This window comes from Bidens hawaiensis, unplaced genomic scaffold, assembly GCF_021521415.1.
Source record: "Bidens hawaiensis isolate Kalapana, Puna unplaced genomic scaffold, B.hawaiensis_p1.1 tig00027066_1, whole genome shotgun sequence".
Classification (NCBI taxonomy): Eukaryota; Viridiplantae; Streptophyta; class Magnoliopsida; order Asterales; family Asteraceae; genus Bidens; species Bidens hawaiensis.
In genome coordinates, this window is record NW_027494361.1 from 52,028 (window position 1) to 69,633 (window position 17,606).

At 36.6% G+C, this 17,606-nt stretch overlaps 1 protein-coding gene across 1 annotated transcript; it reads left to right on the forward strand.

The window, feature by feature from the left end:
- The first annotated feature begins 11,999 nt into the window (after positions 1–11,999).
- Positions 12,000–17,060, forward strand: LOC143574597 (lipoxygenase 1, chloroplastic-like). Its single transcript, XM_077059184.1, has 8 exons — positions 12,000–12,329; positions 12,920–13,200; positions 13,845–14,082; positions 14,703–15,038; positions 15,117–15,310; positions 15,389–15,690; positions 15,766–16,029; positions 16,114–17,060. The coding sequence occupies exons 1-8, from the start codon at positions 12,002–12,004 to the stop codon at positions 16,868–16,870; spliced, it is 2,700 nt and encodes an 899-aa protein (XP_076915299.1). The 5' UTR covers positions 12,000–12,001; the 3' UTR covers positions 16,871–17,060.
- Positions 17,061–17,606: the final 546 nt, after the last annotated feature.

Below are 17,606 nucleotides of genomic sequence, written 5' to 3' on the forward strand. Positions count from 1 at the left end.
TATTGGTCTCAAATGTCAACGAGCTAAATAAAGTATTTTTGTTTAACTAATACTTGAGATCAACGAGTGAAAATGCAAACAAATTTATATGGCTTATTTAATTATTAGAACATTAGATTAAAATATAGTTCATATATAGATTTTATTGGTCTCATATGTCAACGAGCTAAATAAAGTATTTTTTTTAACTAATACTTGAGATCAATGAGTGAAAATGCAAACAAATTTTTTATGGCTCATTTAATTATTAGAACATTAGATTAAAATACTACACTAATATTGAATTTGATGTCAGAATAACAATTTTAAGTGAAATTAATGGCTAAATTAAAATATGATAAAATCTTCAATGTAAATTTGCAATTAGTGATTGGCTACGTTTAAAAAGATGCACTCACATAAGACATACCCACACAATTATTAAGTTAATTATTAATATATTAAAAAAAATGATAGTTAATAACTGTTTTTCTTATATAGAAGAAAAATAGATGGTTCGAGTGGGCTCATAAGAATGGACTAATTTCAGCCCACAAGTTAATTATTTTTGGTTTGAAGACTTGGAATAAGTAGGTCACGGCCAGAAGTCAAGGGACCGCCACCCTGAAATCAATCAAAGAAAAAAAACCCTACAGCTGCTAACTGTCACGAATTCTAGGGGCAATTATTTGGTGATCATCTGTGGGTGCCCTTACGGTGTACGAAGAGAGAAAAATCAAAAAAAGTTAGCACGTGTTGGTTCCACTAGAGAGCGTTAGAGCTCAAGACCTACTCGTTCATAAAACTATTTTCCGGTTTGAAATTATTATTTTCATTATGAATTCAGTGTTTGAACATAATTATTATGTCTTACTCTTGAGTATGATTGTTGGCTAAACTTCCTAACTACCTAGGTTTTTGATGAGTACTTCGTAATTTGAGGATTTTTATTGGTTTATGGTTTCTAGTGTTGGATAAAACTAAAGTAAAGAATCTTTCTATAATTGATTTGATGTGTTTGCGTATATAATTTTGATGTATTATTGATCTTTGTTCCGTATGTGTCTTGTTGAAATTCTTTCAGTTATAGACACATATTTAGGTCGCTTACTGTGTGTTTGTGATTATTTTATAGTTTTACTAGACGTAGTAATCCATAGGAACATTGGTTAGTGATTTGTTAAATCTTATATTCTACCTATCTAGAGACTGAGAGGTAATAGATAGTCGGGTTATCCTTGGGATTAGATATTTTGGCTAGAACACTCTGACAGGAGGTTTCCTATATTTCCATATTTTCATTGTAATTCCGTATCTTATTTATTGTTCTTAGGTTACTCCTTGCACTTTAGGGTTTTTATTGAAATAGTGAGACTTAGAGGTAATCCAACCAACCGGTAAGTTTATACACCCCTTAAGGTTTCCTTTTAGGTCACACCCGAAGAATGATCAGGGATCCATAGGTTGTCTAAGGGTGTCGTATTTTAAGATCCCGGTTCCATCATAGTTTTCATAGCCGAGAGAGATCCAAGATTCACAAATAGGATTCTAAACCTAGGTAGTGCTTCTCCTATCTTTGAGTTCGTCTTAAAGTCTGTTAGTGTCAGTGTTAGTTTTAGTTTAAGTATTTTTTTAGTTTATAATTAATAAATAAAAAACATAAAAATCAATTAAATCTATTTATTTAATTTATTAGTCAGAGTCTAGTTTAGGTGTCGTTAGTGTCCTTTGGGTTCGATGTCCCGAACTTCATTAGGCTTTAATACAGTCGATAGGTACACTTGCCTGTTTAGTGGTCTAGCATTAGGAGAGTCTAGATTTACAAATTTAAAACTAGAGTGTCTAGGTTATGTTAAGTTTTTATAGACCGCTTTCAGCACATTAAGTTTTTGGCGTCGTTGCCGGGGATACTTAGTGATAGGTCGAAACTAGCTTTGATTGACTTAATTATTAATTGGTCTTATTTGTGTGTCTAATTGTTTACGTCTAATAGGTCTTAGGTAGTCTTTTTAATGTGTCTAGTAATTTTTTGTAATCTATTATTATTATTATTATTATTATTATTATTATATTATTGGTCTTTTTGTGTCTTGAGTTGTGGTGTCTTGTGAGTCCGTGTATTTCTGTATTTTGTGATTAGCCTAGTGAGTCTTTTATTTATTTACATCATGCGTGAGATCTGTGGAGGACCCCATTTTACTATATGTTGTCTAAATTCGTCGGGGTACTCCATGGACTACGATGCTAACCCATATTCGCAGCCGCAGCGATATGAAACACGAGAAGAATCACTTGAACAGATGAGAGCGGCATGGGAAGAAAGAGATTGGAAAATTCAGGCTATAATAGATCATATCAAGGCGATTCCGAAACCACGAAATATTTCCTTTTATGATACAGAAGGAAACTTGTTTGCTATTCAAATTGCCACAGGTGCGATAAAACCAGTAGTTTCAGACTTGGAGTTTATGATGAATAACGAAGATCTTCAGTCAGAGTCAGAACCGGAGACGATAATGGATGATGAAGTCCCATCTTCAGTACAACAAGAAGTTAATTCAACTCATCAGTATCCCACGCCTTGGTATTATGGATCAAAACCCATTGATGATGACTTTTAGGGTGCTGAGGAGATAGGGGTCGTAGAGCTGCCTCATGACACTGTGGTTGAAATTGATAAGAGGATGGAAAATGACATGGAGGAGGAGCACATTCATTCATAGGAGCTGGAATTTGGTGACGAGTTATTAGATTTTCTCACTCCTTGTTGTGAAAAAACAGAGTTTGACACACTAGGTGATTTAAAGCTTCTTGAGGATATACTATATAACGAGCCAAGAGTGTGGATCAAGATGGAGCCTTGTGAGGAGAACCATGAGGTAGTAAGTGACTCAGTTACTACGACATTACACCTGGAATCCGATAAACCAAAATACAAACCGTACTCAATATCCATTCGGGACGTGTCGAGGTTTGAAAAATTGGCTAGAAGAGAAAGGATGGCGAGGCTCAGGGATCGAATTGTGCGTAGGAATTTGTCATACCCATGTAACTTCACAGAATCATTATGTAGGGATGAACACCTTTTGGATTACATACATATCATACATTTCGGTCCTCGAAAATTCAAGAGTTGGTGACCCGAGCTGAATTTATATTTTGGGGCCCATGAGAGCTTTACAATTGATTCCTTCCTGACCATGAAGAGTGTTGGGGAGCACAGATGGGAAGTGGATAAGGAGAAGCCTCCTGATTGAGGTTATGGGAGCGAGTCCGGCTGAAAACTCTTCTATAAACTTAGCGCTTCCCGGGAGGCAACCCGGTAATATCTTTTCTTTTTATTTTATTTTCATTTTTATTTTTATTTCTTTGTTTTGTCGGGTGTTTCTTCTCTTGATTACAGTTATTCCAGGGTTGCTTATGAGATGGCTGAAGAACTATGGTTTTAAACAAGTGTGGGGATGCCACTTGCTTCAGGATTGCCGCTTTCATTCGTGAGATATTACTTTATCTGAACATAGTTTGCTGACTGCATTTGAATTCGAGGGCACGGAACACGACTCATGACACACGACCACTACAATTTACTAGGGGAGTCTGTTCCACTTTATTTTTGTTTCTACTTTATTCGTGTCTTTTTAATGTCTCACATTGAGGACAGTGTGAAATTTAAGTGTGGGGATGGGAAACTGACGTTTGTAGGTAGTAAAAAATAAAAAAAGAAAGAAAGAAAAGGTATATAATTTTAATAAAAAAGGTTTAAAAAATATATAAAAAATATAAAAATTCAAAAAAGATAAAAAAAAAATTAAAAAAAGTGTCCCTTGAACTAAAAGTTTTGCAACAAAATGGAAAATAATAGAAAAATTTAAGATTGGTCTTTTAAAACTACTAATATCTATCTAACTATATATTAAAGCAACATGATTTTTCCACATGCCATCATTCTAGGGCTTTCACATAGGATGCCACATAGATGTCATGTGAGCAGTTTCCCATTTTATCATCTCTTCTTCTAAACATAATATGGAGCATGAACCTGTTTAGTTATGTTATAACCCATGACCTGGTTTCTCTTTAAATACAGTCATCTTCATATGAAGATAACACTTTGTAAAATTTTGAAAATAAATTATTGTGTGATACAAGTCTCGAACCCAAGATCTCATGTTTCAAACTAAATATGTTTACCAACTCTACTTAAGTAGTTACTGTGTTGGATTTCTTGACTTATAAATGATATGTTGTTAATTCGCTTATAATTAATACCAGAAAATCATTAAGCAATTAAGTTAACATCCAATGTTTTATTCAAAGAGGCTTTTAGAGATTTGTTATCATGTATATTAGTAAATTTAATTTTTTTGTTGTTTTTAACCACCCGTGTATTACACGGGCTCTATCCTAGTATAAGATATTTAAATAAAGATAACACACTAAGCTTGGGATGTGTCGGTAGGCTCAACTAGCTTTGAAAAGTTTCCCATGAATATTATTAATATACTTAATAGATCATAAATTTTATGGGTTCTCATCTAGAGTGTGGATAGCGAAGCTGAAAATTCACTAAGGTACAGGAAGTATTACCGCAATCTGACTACCTTGAGGTGGTAAGAATTAAATGCACTTAAAAGTAGCATACCACTCGGTTTTATGAAAGTACATAACGAGTGGTGGCGCCCAGCCATGTCCATTTTTTATACGAGCTTAGAAAATAGTTATATATTAGCCTAAGTGCACAAAAAAAAAGAAAGAAAAAACAAAACAAAAAAGAAAAAAAAATTAGTACTGCAAAAGTTTCAAAAAAAAAAGTGCCGCAAAAGATGCGAATGAGCATCCAAAGATTAGAAAAAGAGGCCAAAAGGCACATACTTGACGGGGCCGAGGGTTTACATGTTACCAAGGGGATGGTGACTCTGAGGATACACTATTGGGGCTCGAGGTTTTTAGTCAATAAATACGTTTAGGAAATACTAGGAATAGACGCCTGGGACCGTCATATACTGGGTAGCAGCTCGGGTGAAACAATCCGATAATATAGTTTTAGGCTAGGAATTGCTCGTACGACCTCACTTGGCCGTTCATCCATTTAAACTCCACCTAAGCGCAAATTCTGCTTACTAATAAAAGGTTCTTAGCTTATAGTGATAAGTTGAACTTGTCTGCTTCAACCCTATTTAATTAGTCTTGGTTATGCTTGAGATGGGGGTAGGTGGATTTGCAACTCTTTAGGTGTGAGACGCATGGGTTAATTGATATAACTTGAATTATATTCTTAAATATGATTGGGGGCTTGAAAGGCTGGTGGCTGGGTTTAAGTGGACAACAATATCGGCAATGGCGGTTTTTGCTTTTATCTGTGCTTAAAAGATAAGATATATGTTTTAAAGATCAGTTTTGAATTATGATTCCATTACAAATTAACTTTTTCAGGGACGAAAAAGGTTTAAGTGTGGGGATATTTGATATGAGCTAAATTATATATAAATATTATAACTATTCCCTACACTTTTGAGTAATTTTATAGTTGTTTTTATTAAAGAGTTAATGGCCATTTTCGTCCTTGTGGTTTGCTACTTTCGCCACTTCAGTCCAAAATTTTTAATTTTGTCAATTTAGTCCTCATAGTTTTAAATATTAGCCAATTACGTCCCATCCGTCTAACGGCATCCAGCTATGCCGTTAGTTTAAGGGTATTTTTGTCTTTCTCCTTTTAATGGTCATTTTAGTCCCTGTGGTTTGATATCTTTGCCAATTCAGTCCAAAGTTTGAAAATTTGTCAATTTAATGTTCAGTTTAATTCAGTTTCTTTTATTTTTTATGTGTTTTGTTTATAACCCTGAAGAGCATAATTCAAGCCCAAAACCATCGACCAACCTCAAATAATGGTATGCATTTAATCTGTTGACAACAGTAATCATACCCCTTATATTTAGTTTCTAGACATTTCCTAAAATCTTCTCCATGGTGGAATTCAATGGTAAAGTGGTCAAGGTAATTCCCTGAAACCGAATTATACAGAAAAAACTAAAAATTGTTTTGTTGATTAATGTATAATAGTTGATTACGACCCAGATTTTCGTTATGATATGTTAATCTCTAAACCCTAAATATTATGCATTCGTCAAAGAAACGATTTTTAGTTTTTTCCGTACAATTCGGTTTCACAGAATTGCTTTGACCACTTTACCATTGAATTCCACCATGGGGGAGAGTTTAGGAACCGTCTAGAAACTAAATACTAGAGGAGGGGGTATGATTACTGTTGTCGACAGAGTAAATGCAGACTTGTTTTGGGCTTGGATAATGCTCTCTAGGGTTATAGAAAAAAAACTGACTTAAATTGACAAAATTTCAAACTTTGGACTGAATTGGCAAAAGTATCAAACCACAGGGACGAAAATGACCAATAACTCAAAATAAAAAGGAGAAAGACAAAAATACCCTTGAACTAACGGCATAGCTGGATGCCGTTAGACGGATAGGACGTAATTGGCTAATATTTAAAACTATGAGGACTAAATTGACAAAAATACAAATTTTGGACTGAAGTGGTGAAAGTAGCAACCAACAGGGACGAAAATGACCATTAACTCTTTATTAAATAATTCATCTAGTTAGTTCATATATAGATTTTATTGGTCTCAAATGTCAACAAGCTAAATAAAGTATTTTTCTAACTAATACTTGAGATCAACGAGTGAAAATGCAAACAAATTTATATGGCTCATTTAATTATAAGAACATTAGATTAAAATACTACACTAATATTGAATTTGATCAGAAAAACAATTTTTAAGTGAAATTAATTGCTAAATTAAAATATGATAAAGTCTTCAATGTGAAGTTGCATTTAGTGATTGGCTACGTTCAAAAAGATGCAGTCACATAAGACATAACTACCCACACAATTAATGAGTCAGATATTAATATATTAAAAAAATGATAGTTAATAACTGTTTTTCTTTAAAATTCTATACAGAAGAAAAAGAGATGGTTCGAGTGGGCTCATAAGGATGAATTAATTTCAACCCACAAGTTAATTATTTTTCGTTTGAAGACTTGGAATAAATAGGCCACGGCCAGAAGTCAAGGGACCACCACCAAGGATGGTGGCTGAAATCAATCAAAGAATAAAAATAATAAAAAACCCTATAGCCGCCAAGGAGGTCACGAATTCTAGGGGCAATTATTTAGTGATCATCTAAGGGTAGCCCTGTGGTGTACGAAGAGAGAAAAATCAAGAAAAGTTAGCACTCGTTGGTTCCACTAGAGAGCGTTAGAGCTCAACACATACTCGTTCATAACACTATTTTTCGGTTTGAATTTATTATTTTCATTATGAATTCAATGTTTGAACCTAATTATTATGTTTTACTCTTGAGTATGATTGTTGGCTAAACCCCCTAGCTACATAGGTTTTTGATGACTACTTTGTGATTTGAGGATTTTTATTGGTTTATGGTTTCTAGTGTTGGATAATACTAAAGTAAAGAATCTTTCTATAATTGATTTGATGTGCTTGCGTATATAATTTGAATGTATTATTGATCTTTGTTCCGTATGTGTCTTGTTGAAAGTCTTTCAGTCATAGACACATATTTAGGTCGCTTACTGTGTGTTTGTGATTATTTTATGGTTTTACTAGACGTAGTAATGCATAGGAACATTGGTTAGTGATTTGTTAAGTTTTTGTATTCTACCTATTTAGAAACTGAGAGGTAATAGATAGTCAGGTTATCATTGGGATCAGGTATTTAGGCTAGAATGCTCTGACATGAGGTTTCCTAGATTTCCATATTTTCATTGTAATTCTATATTTTATTTATTGTTCTTAGGTTACCCCTTGCACTTTAGGGTGTATTGAGATAGTGAGACTGAGAGGTAATATATCTTTTAGGGTACTTTAGTATTGTTAGAGAGACTGAGAGGTAATCCAACCAACCGATAAGTTTACACGCCCCTTAAGGTTTCCTTTTAGGCCACACCCGGAGAATGATCAGGGATCCATAGGCTGTCTAAGGGTGTCGTATTTTAAGATCCCGTTGCCATCATAGTTTCCATAGCCGAGAGAGATCCAAGATTCACAAGTAGGATTCTAAACCTAGGTAGTGCTTCTCCTATCTTTGAGTTCGCCTTAAAGTCTGTTAGTGTCAGTGTTAGTTTTATTTGAAGTATTTTTTTAGTTTATAATGATTACTATATATAATTAACAAATTTGGTGCCACAAGTGGCCGCCGCAAGTGGCATATTGGCCACTTGCGGCACCGGTTGGTGATTTTATTTTACTTCAGTTACCATAATAAACATAATGGAAGCCGGCCAAACTTTATTTTATTTTTTTTTTGTTTTAGTTCTGGATCCATAACAAATCTAAAAGGAACCGATCGAGTTCGCGCAGAATCGCGGCCTTATTTAAAGCCCATGATAGACAACGCTACCCCCCCATATTGGTCGTTGGAATGCCTCCAGTTTTATATTTTTTTCGTTTTTTTTTTCCGGCACCGTAAGGGTATGTAATCAAAACCAACCGAATTCGTGACGATTTACTACCCCAATGCTCGGGACCGACAACGCTTGTATTTTACCACTATTTCCGAGTTTGTCAACCAAATAAACATCGTCTTAAATATTTTGTTTCCTATATGTTAATTTGACGAATTAATTTTTTGGGTTTTAACTCTCAAATTTTACCAATGGTGTCTATATCGTAAAAAACGCTGCAGGTACCGACCAAATTCGTATCAACTCATTGTCGTAACGCTTGGGTTTTTCCAGCGCTCGAGTTTCAACGATGGGATTATGCCAGCTGCCCCGACGCAACACGTCGTGTAGAAAAACTAGTTAATAAATAAAATACACAAAAATCAATTAAACTATTTATTTAAGTTATTAGTCAGAGTCTAGTTTAGGTGTTGCTAGTGTTCTTTGGGTTCGATATCCCGGACATCATTAGGTTTTACTATAGTCAATAGTTACGCTTGCATGTCTAGTGTTTTAGCATTAGAAGAGTCTAGATTTATAAATTTAAAACTAGAGTGTCTAGGTTATGTTAAGTTTTTATAGACCGCTTTCATCACATCAGAACCCCTACCTTACACGGGTATTCGGAGTTTATATGCCTAAGTTTGTATGAGCAGCACTTCTACTCTCTATCGCGTATTGAGGCTTAAACCGTCGGAACTTCGGGGCTTGGCACACACTACAAGAACTGGAACGCAAAACGAGGCTAAGTGTGTGAGAATGACGGTGCTTTGGTGTGAAGAGGATTGTGCCATGAACCCTCCTATTTATAGTAACTTTTGAGTTACTTCGCGCCACGTGAAGGGGGAAGGTTATGGTCGTTCGCGTAGCGCGAACCGCCATACAATTTGATGAGTCATCGTCTGGTTCACCACGTGGCGCCACGTGTCCACACATGTCGTACATGCATTATTACTCCTTCGCATAACACGAAGAGAAGAAGGTTGAATTCTTCGCATAGCGCGAAGCCACTTTATGCCGGTTTATTTATTTTGTCTTTCGCGTAGCGCGAAGACTTTATACATGATCCGTTCGTGTAACGCGAAGGATAAAAATTCAGATTTCCGCTTTTAGTCCTTGTACTTTCCAAAGTGCAAAGTGCGCCATCAAAGTGCCATATTGCGTCCATCGCTCGAGCCCTTGCGCGTGCGCGTCGGGTGCTTCACAACAGACGCTAGGACTACTGAGAGTGGTTAGCCACAGAAGAATATTACTATGGAAACTTTCTTTCTTATAAAGAGCTTCCATTTTCTTTTTTCTTTTCATGTGGGATGAAAGTTTTCTTTCCTATTTATACCCATATGGAATGCTTCCATTTTCTTTCTTCTTTCCATGTGGGATGAACTTTCTTCATTTTCATGTGGGATGAATCTATTTTTCTTAATTCTTCAATATGGATGCTTTCACCTCCATATTTTATATTTTCTGTTTATTTTGAAGAAATTTTAAATCCCTCATCCTTCAAAGTTGTCATCTTTGGCCCAAAATTAATATGGAATTTTTCGAGATGTTACACATGTCGTGGAAATCGTCTAAGCAAACGGTTATAGCACGATGGAATCAGAGTTGATCGCCTTAGATAAAGTGGGCGAAGAAGCAGACTGACTACGTCAATTTGTTGAGGATATACCAAGATGGCCTAAGCCGGCATCGGCCATTTGTAAATATTTTGATAGCTAATCTGCAATTGGCAGAGCTCATAGTATAATGTATAAGGGTAAGAACAGACATATCAGACGTAGACATAATACAGTACGACAACTAATCTCTACAGGAATTATCATTGTTGACTATGTAAAGCCAAAGGATAATATTGCGGATCCGCTAACAAAAGGCCTAAGTAGAGAGTTAGTTCAGAAGTTGTTATTGGGAATGGGACTGAAGCCCTTGAAAAATTAAAGTTCATATGAAGGAAACTAACTCAACAGACTAAAGATTCCCAGAATTGAGTTCAATAGGAAAACCTAATTGTATGAATTAATGAGGTCACTGTGGGGGGGGGGGGGGGGATAATCCTACGTATTTAAAAGGAAGTTTAGTACATTGTTTGGTAAACTTCCTAGTCCACTCCTAAAGTGACAAGTGTGAGGCTAAGCCTATGGCTTTTAATGATTCGATTAAGGTAACCGTACATGGTGAACCACCTATGTGAGAGAGAAGTGGGGTCGTTTCGAAGAGTATTGTTGGTGCACAATAATACTTAATGGCTCTCATAGAACCAGGCTCATGTTCATGACCATAACGAACATAACTATGAGGACTTACTTTTTCAGAAACAGTCATGTGTGAAGTGTATTGTCGTCTATACAAACGACAAACGAGTTCAAAGACATCACTGTCTACTCAAAGCCAGTGGGCTAAGTCGCTTCATAAGCAAAGGTTCAAAGGGTAACACCTACCTATTGTATGCAAAACTCAACTGCTGAAGTCTAATCAAAATAATGTTGTTTCAACCTCTATTCATGTAGGGGATTGTTGAAAGTTTTGGGTATAAGTGTGTGAATGAATGTCTCAAACATAAAAGTGGTAAAAGCTTGTCCTATATCGATGTGGGAACAAAATGAGGAGTTGTTTATAATGTATAGCCTTTACTACTGCATTGAATCTTTATGACATATTTTACCACAAGTCCTACCCACACACAGGGAGGGGTGTGCTAAATTGGGTTTCTGGACTGGAATGCTTCAAACTCGTGCATGCCCGCACGTCCCATGGACACGAATGCAACTCCGAAAACCCGGGCCCATGTGAGGCAGTTTTTGCACATGTTTTGAGACTATTAACTGATGCATTTAGAAAACTATTACTATTAGTCAATGATTAGACTATTAACTAATGCATTTTAGAAAACTGTTACTATTAGTCAATGATTATTGATGATCATTATTTTCATAATGTTTTAAACTGCCGCACTGTTACACTTTAATGGTCATTATCAAGTAATGGTTTATGGCTATAAAACCAGAACCAATGCATCAGTTCTAGACACACCAAAACACACAACTCTCTCTAACTCTTTGCTACAACATTACTACGGTTTCGTTTCAGGCAAGTAATCAAGTCCGGCAGTACGCTGCTGCTTCGAACCGGCGTATCCTGAGAATAGACCGCGAATCTATTTAAAAAAATTGTATCAAACACAAACCTGATTCACTACTACCATTTCTTATTTATTTATTTCTTGTTTCAAGCTTTTCATTCCGGAATAATAACAAAACCATCACCAACTTTTCAAGAAATTCAAATAATGATAAATGTGGGTGTGTAATGCAAGTACACTAGAACAATTTCCGAATGTTAAACGTGGGATTGATGTACGTAGTGGACTACCATTGGCCGGTGGTATATTCGTCGTTGTCATCATTAAACTCACTCCACCTTATTATTATTATTATTATTATTATTATTATTATTATTATTATTATTATTTCTATATAAGACACCACACTTGCTTTGCTTCCCACCAATTTCCCATCTTCAGTCTTCACCTGTAATTAACATGGCACTTGCTAAAGAAATCATGGGTCGTTCCATAACCGATAAACCCATGTTTCCTCTTTCACGCACTCTTAAACATAACCAGAACCAACTGCGTGTGAATACTCGTCGAACGAGGGGTCGGGTGGTGAAGGCGGCCATAAGCGAAGACATAGCCAAGCTTGTGAAACCAGAAAAGGCGGTTACTTTCAAGGTCAGAGCTGTGCTGACTGTTCGGAACAAGCACCAGGAGGATTTCAAAGACACACTCGTCAAGAAGATTGACGCCTTTGCTGATCAGATCGGAAGAAATGTTGTGTTGCAGCTTTACAGCAATGATATTGATCCAAGTACGCCACCTGTTCGACCAAATGCCTCAGTCAATAGATTCACTTGCTGGTGTAAACGAGCCGAGCCCAAGCTGGATTAGGCTCGAGCTTGGTTCGTTTTGACTTATAGCTTGAGCTTGGTTCGTTTTGACTTATAGCTTGAGCTTGGCTCATTTTGAGCTGTTTTCCTAAAACTCGAGCCCGGTTCTTGAGTCATTTTTTTAAGCTTAAGTTCAGATCGGGCTCGGGCTCGGGCTCGGCTCATTTATTATTTGTTAATTAATTTTTATTACTATCGAGAAAAACCTTAACAACCCTAAGCTTGGCTCGAGCTCGCAGCTCGGCTTTGCAGTGCAATATTAATACGGGGAAGTCCAAAATAGTTAAAACTTAAAAATTAAGTTTTCGACAAGCCTAAATTTTCGAGCTTGGGCTCGATAACTAAAGAGTTTACTTGAGGCTTGGGCTAGCTCGTTTCGGGCTTTTTACTGAACTGATCTCGAGTAGCTCGCGAGCAGTGCGACTAGTTTGCACCCATATTGTTCTTTAACAGGATTTTTTTTTTTTGGTTACTTATGATTTGGATGCTTTTATTTGATTTGATGGTGAAGAAACCAGGGCTCCAAAGAAGAGTAAAGAAGCATTGTTGAAAGACTGGAAACAGAAATCAAATCTCAAGTCTGAAAAGGTTAATTACACATCTGATATTTTGGTTGATTCGGATTTTGGGATACCTGGAGCAATTACTATTACTAATAAGCATCAAAAGGAGTTTTATTTGGAGAGTATTACCATTGAAGGATTTGCGTGTGGCCCGGTGTATTTCCCTTGCAATTCTTGGGTTCAGTCCACCACTGATCATCCTGATCCCAGGATCTTCTTTTCTAACCAGGTAGTTATTGTTATTAGTTGTTTGATAAGAAAGGTTGGAACTTGAATATTCAAATATTGATCTTTCATACATAAAGTTAAACCGTGATCAGTTGACACAAAGTTCATCTAGTAGTTGATATAATATAGGACAAACTTAATGTATAGAAATGAAGTTTACAGTTTTTCCCAAATTTCATAAACCAACTTTCAATTTGTTACCGAATTTAGCAGTCGATCTGACATACACAACATTGCCTATGTGAAAAAATAGTTAAAACGTTGAATAAAGATATCTACAACTTTGAAACAATATGATATTTTTAAAGAATTAATTATATTTACATATAAACTACCTGACAAATAAAATGTCACATCAACAATTGAAAACAAACAACTAAAATAAGGTTGTGCAGGTAACCTGGCTGCAAAAGTTGATAAAGAAATGTAAGTTGGTTTATATCCTAATTTAAAGTTTATTGCTAAAACTAAAAGGGTCACTGGTTGTTAAAATCTTTAACTAGTTTACAATTATATCAACTTTTAATCAGATGAGATATAAATCATATAATTGATGAATAATTCATTGACAACTTGCATAAAAGCAATTACGTGTAGAATTTGTATATGCATACACCTTATGGATATTATTGTACAATTCAACAGCCATATCTGCCAGATCAGACGCCAGCCGGGCTAAAATTACTAAGAGAAAAAGAGCTTAAAGCTTTAAGAGGTGATGGGAAAGGAGTGAGAAAGTTATCAGACCGAGTTTACGATTATGATGTTTACAATGATCTTGGAAATCCTGACAGAGGAAATGACTTTATTAGACCGTTATTAGGTGGTCAAAAGATCCCGTATCCAAGGCGGTGTCGCACGGGCCGCTTACCGAGTGACACTGGTGTGTTTTTTAATCTCTCCTTTACTGGGTTGGGTAACAGTTTCGGTTCCATTACAGGCATTTTTTTGGGTAGTCAGAATAGTTTGCTTGTTAAAAGTGATTATGCAAATATAGTATTACCATACTTTCTTTTTTGGGTAAAGTGATTTAATTAGCTGTATTGATTAACATACAATTAGGGGCCACTTGTAAGAATGTTTGGCATGTTTCCTTTTATAGTATTACAAGAAATACAGCAAGCCATTTTAGAAGTTGTATCAAATTAAAATGCAATTTGGTGCTTCCTTTTTATCTTTAACCTTTTGATTTAATCAATTTGTCACGTTTGAGATAAAGTGTAACCCGAGTGGCCCATTTCTAATTAAAGTATTTGTTTGTGTATATGCTAATAAAGTTGTGTTTTCCCACTAGTGTGTAAACATGATTCACTACAAATGTTGAACATGCTAATGATGATTGTAGAAAAAGTATTATTACAATAATAGTAAGTCTCTAAATAAAATGTTTTATTGATTTAGAAGGTTGTATGCAATCTATTTTCCATTCAGCTAACTTTTATGATTTGACCTGTTAGAGATACAGTTACTGTAACAGCGTCTAATTTTGTGTGATTTTTACAGATATTTTAGCTGAGAGTCGAGTGGAGAAGCCTTTTCCGTTATATGTGCCAAGAGACGAACAATTTGATGAGTCAAAGCAAAATACATTCTCAACGAGTCGGTTAAAGGCGGTGCTACATAATCTTTTGCCCTCAATGGTGGCAAATATTTCAAAAAAACACGACTTCAAGGGTTTCTCACAAATTGAGAGTCTTTACAGTGAAGGGCTTCCCCTCAAAATTGGGCTTCAAGATGATTTATTAAAAAAACTTCGGTTGCCAAATTTGGTGACTAGGCTCCATGAGTCTAGCCAGGGTGGCGGCCTTCTCAAATATGACGTCCCCAAGATTCTTTCAAGTAAGCATCACACTCGTAATTCAGTTATGAATACTGTAAAACTGCCTGGAATATTATAGTATTCTTTTGTATTTGTAGAGGACAAATTTTCATGGTTACGTGATGATGAATTTGCTCGGCAAGCGCTTGCGGGGGTCAACCCGGTCAACATAGAAAAGCTTAAAGTTTTCCCACCAGTGAGTCAACTCGACCCTGAAATCTATGGCGTACAAGAGTCTGCCCTCAAAGAAGAACACATTTCACGTTATCTCAATGGCCTCACCATACAACAGGTGAAAATACTTTGTACAATTATTTCAATAATGAGATACGTAACCGAAACATGATGAATATTTTGTACATTTTTACAGGCTATGGAGCAAAATAAGCTATTCATAATCGACTACCATGACATATATCTACCATTTCTTGACCGAATAAACTCACTTGATGGGCGTAAAGCATATGCAACCCGCACCATATTTTACTTGAACCCATCAGGCACACTTAAGCCTATTGCAATTGAGCTTAGTCTACCACGAGCCTTACCCGGCTCACAGTCAAAACGTGTGGTCAGCCCACCAATAGATGCCACTAGCAATTGGGCCTGGCAACTGGCTAAAGCACATGTCTGCTCTAATGATGCTGGTGTTCACCAGCTTGCTAACCACTGGTAAGCACACCAATACATGTAATTTCATTCTTGTATTGATCATATGAATCAACTAACTTGCTCTTTTGTAACCAGGTTACGGACACATGCAACCATGGAACCGTTTATATTGTCTGCACATAGACAGTTGAGTGCTATGCACCCAATATATAAGCTTTTGGAACCGCATATGAGATACACGTTAGAAATCAATGCAATTGCCCGCCAAAACTTAATTAACGCAGATGGTGTGATAGAACAATGCTTTACACCTGGACGTTATGCTATGGAAATAAGTGCTGCTGCTTATAAAAGTTGGCGCTTTGATTTAGAAGGTCTCCCAGCTGATCTCATAAGAAGGTATATATGTAAACATTAATTTTTAATAATCATTTTTTTAATCAAACTGCTTAGAATAATTGATGATTGTGTTTGTCCTCATAGGGGTATGGCGGTTCCAGACCCGAGCCAGAAACATGGGCTGAAGCTTCTAATCGATGATTACCCGTATGCTGCTGATGGGCTTTTGATTTGGGAAGCCATACAGAAATGGGTTAAAACTTATGTGACCCGATACTATCCCAACTCATCACACGTATGCAATGACAGAGAGCTCCAAGCTTGGTACACAGAGTCAATCAATGTGGGCCACGAGGATGTCCGCCATGAGATGTGGTGGCCCACGATGGCTAACCCTGACGACGTGACTGCTATCTTGACAACCGTCATCTGGCTAGCTTCAGCCCAACATGCAGCGCTTAACTTCGGTCAATACCCGTACGGTGGCTTCGTACCAAACCGTCCGCCACTAATGCGGCGACTGATTCCAGACGAAAACGACCCCGAATACACGAGTTTTCTTGAAGATCCACAGAAGTATTTTCTGTCTGCGTTACCAAGTATGTTGCAGTCGACAAAATATATGGCAGTGGTGGACACATTGTCTACTCATTCACCTGATGAGGAGTATATTGGTGAGAGACAACAAACCGACACCTGGACCGGGGATGCAGAAATGGTGGAAGCTTTTTACGGGTTTTCAACTGAGATTCAGAGGATAGAGAAGGAGATTGAGAGAAGGAACCGAGACACGGATTTAAAGAACCGGTGTGGTGCGGGCGTGCTGCCATATGAACTTCTTGCACCCAGTTCGCAACCCGGTGTCACTTGCAGAGGGGTTCCAAATAGTGTATCTATTTGAACTGCTTTTGCCTGTTTGTAATATATTGTGTAATGGTGTTGTATTAAGTTGTAAGATTTAACAATTTTTTGTTGCACCAAAGTTTGCCCTAACCGGTAAACCAACCGAAACCGGACATCATCGGGCTGGAAGTTGTTAGTATAGTCTGGCCCGTTTAGTGCCCGGGTCCAGTTCAGGCCAGAATCACTTTTTTGTTGATTTTAAATAAATGTTGGCTCACAATGTCGTTTTGGACAAACCTTGTTTTAAACCGAGAACGAAATGGTGTTATATGTGTTTCAATATTTCATATTTCGTGTCCTGGTACGGTTTCACCTGTAAATGAATATAGGTATGAAACATAGGACGAAGAAATTAGCCGAGTTTAATGTTTGTTGAGTTAACGGGGCTTGCATGAGCAAGATTGTTTGGCTGGGTCTTGACTTTAAAAGTCAAAATTGGGAGTTTGTGTAATTGAATGTTGACTGTTGTATAGGTTTGGTTTCTAGTAGTGGGACATAATTACAAATTTTGTTCTTTAAAATAAGACGAATTACGGTTCGTGTTCTTTTCTAAGTTTCCTTGCAGGCGGTGTACTTTAAACTTTTTTTTCCTACAAGTTATGTCCTTTACGCTAACTGGGTTAGAAAAACTCTGTTAAATCCCATCACGTGAGAAGCATGTGAGGGTAGTTTTGTCTTTTTGCCTACCCTTCTTCTTCTTCTTCTGCTGTTTCACCAATGTGTTAATAGATCAG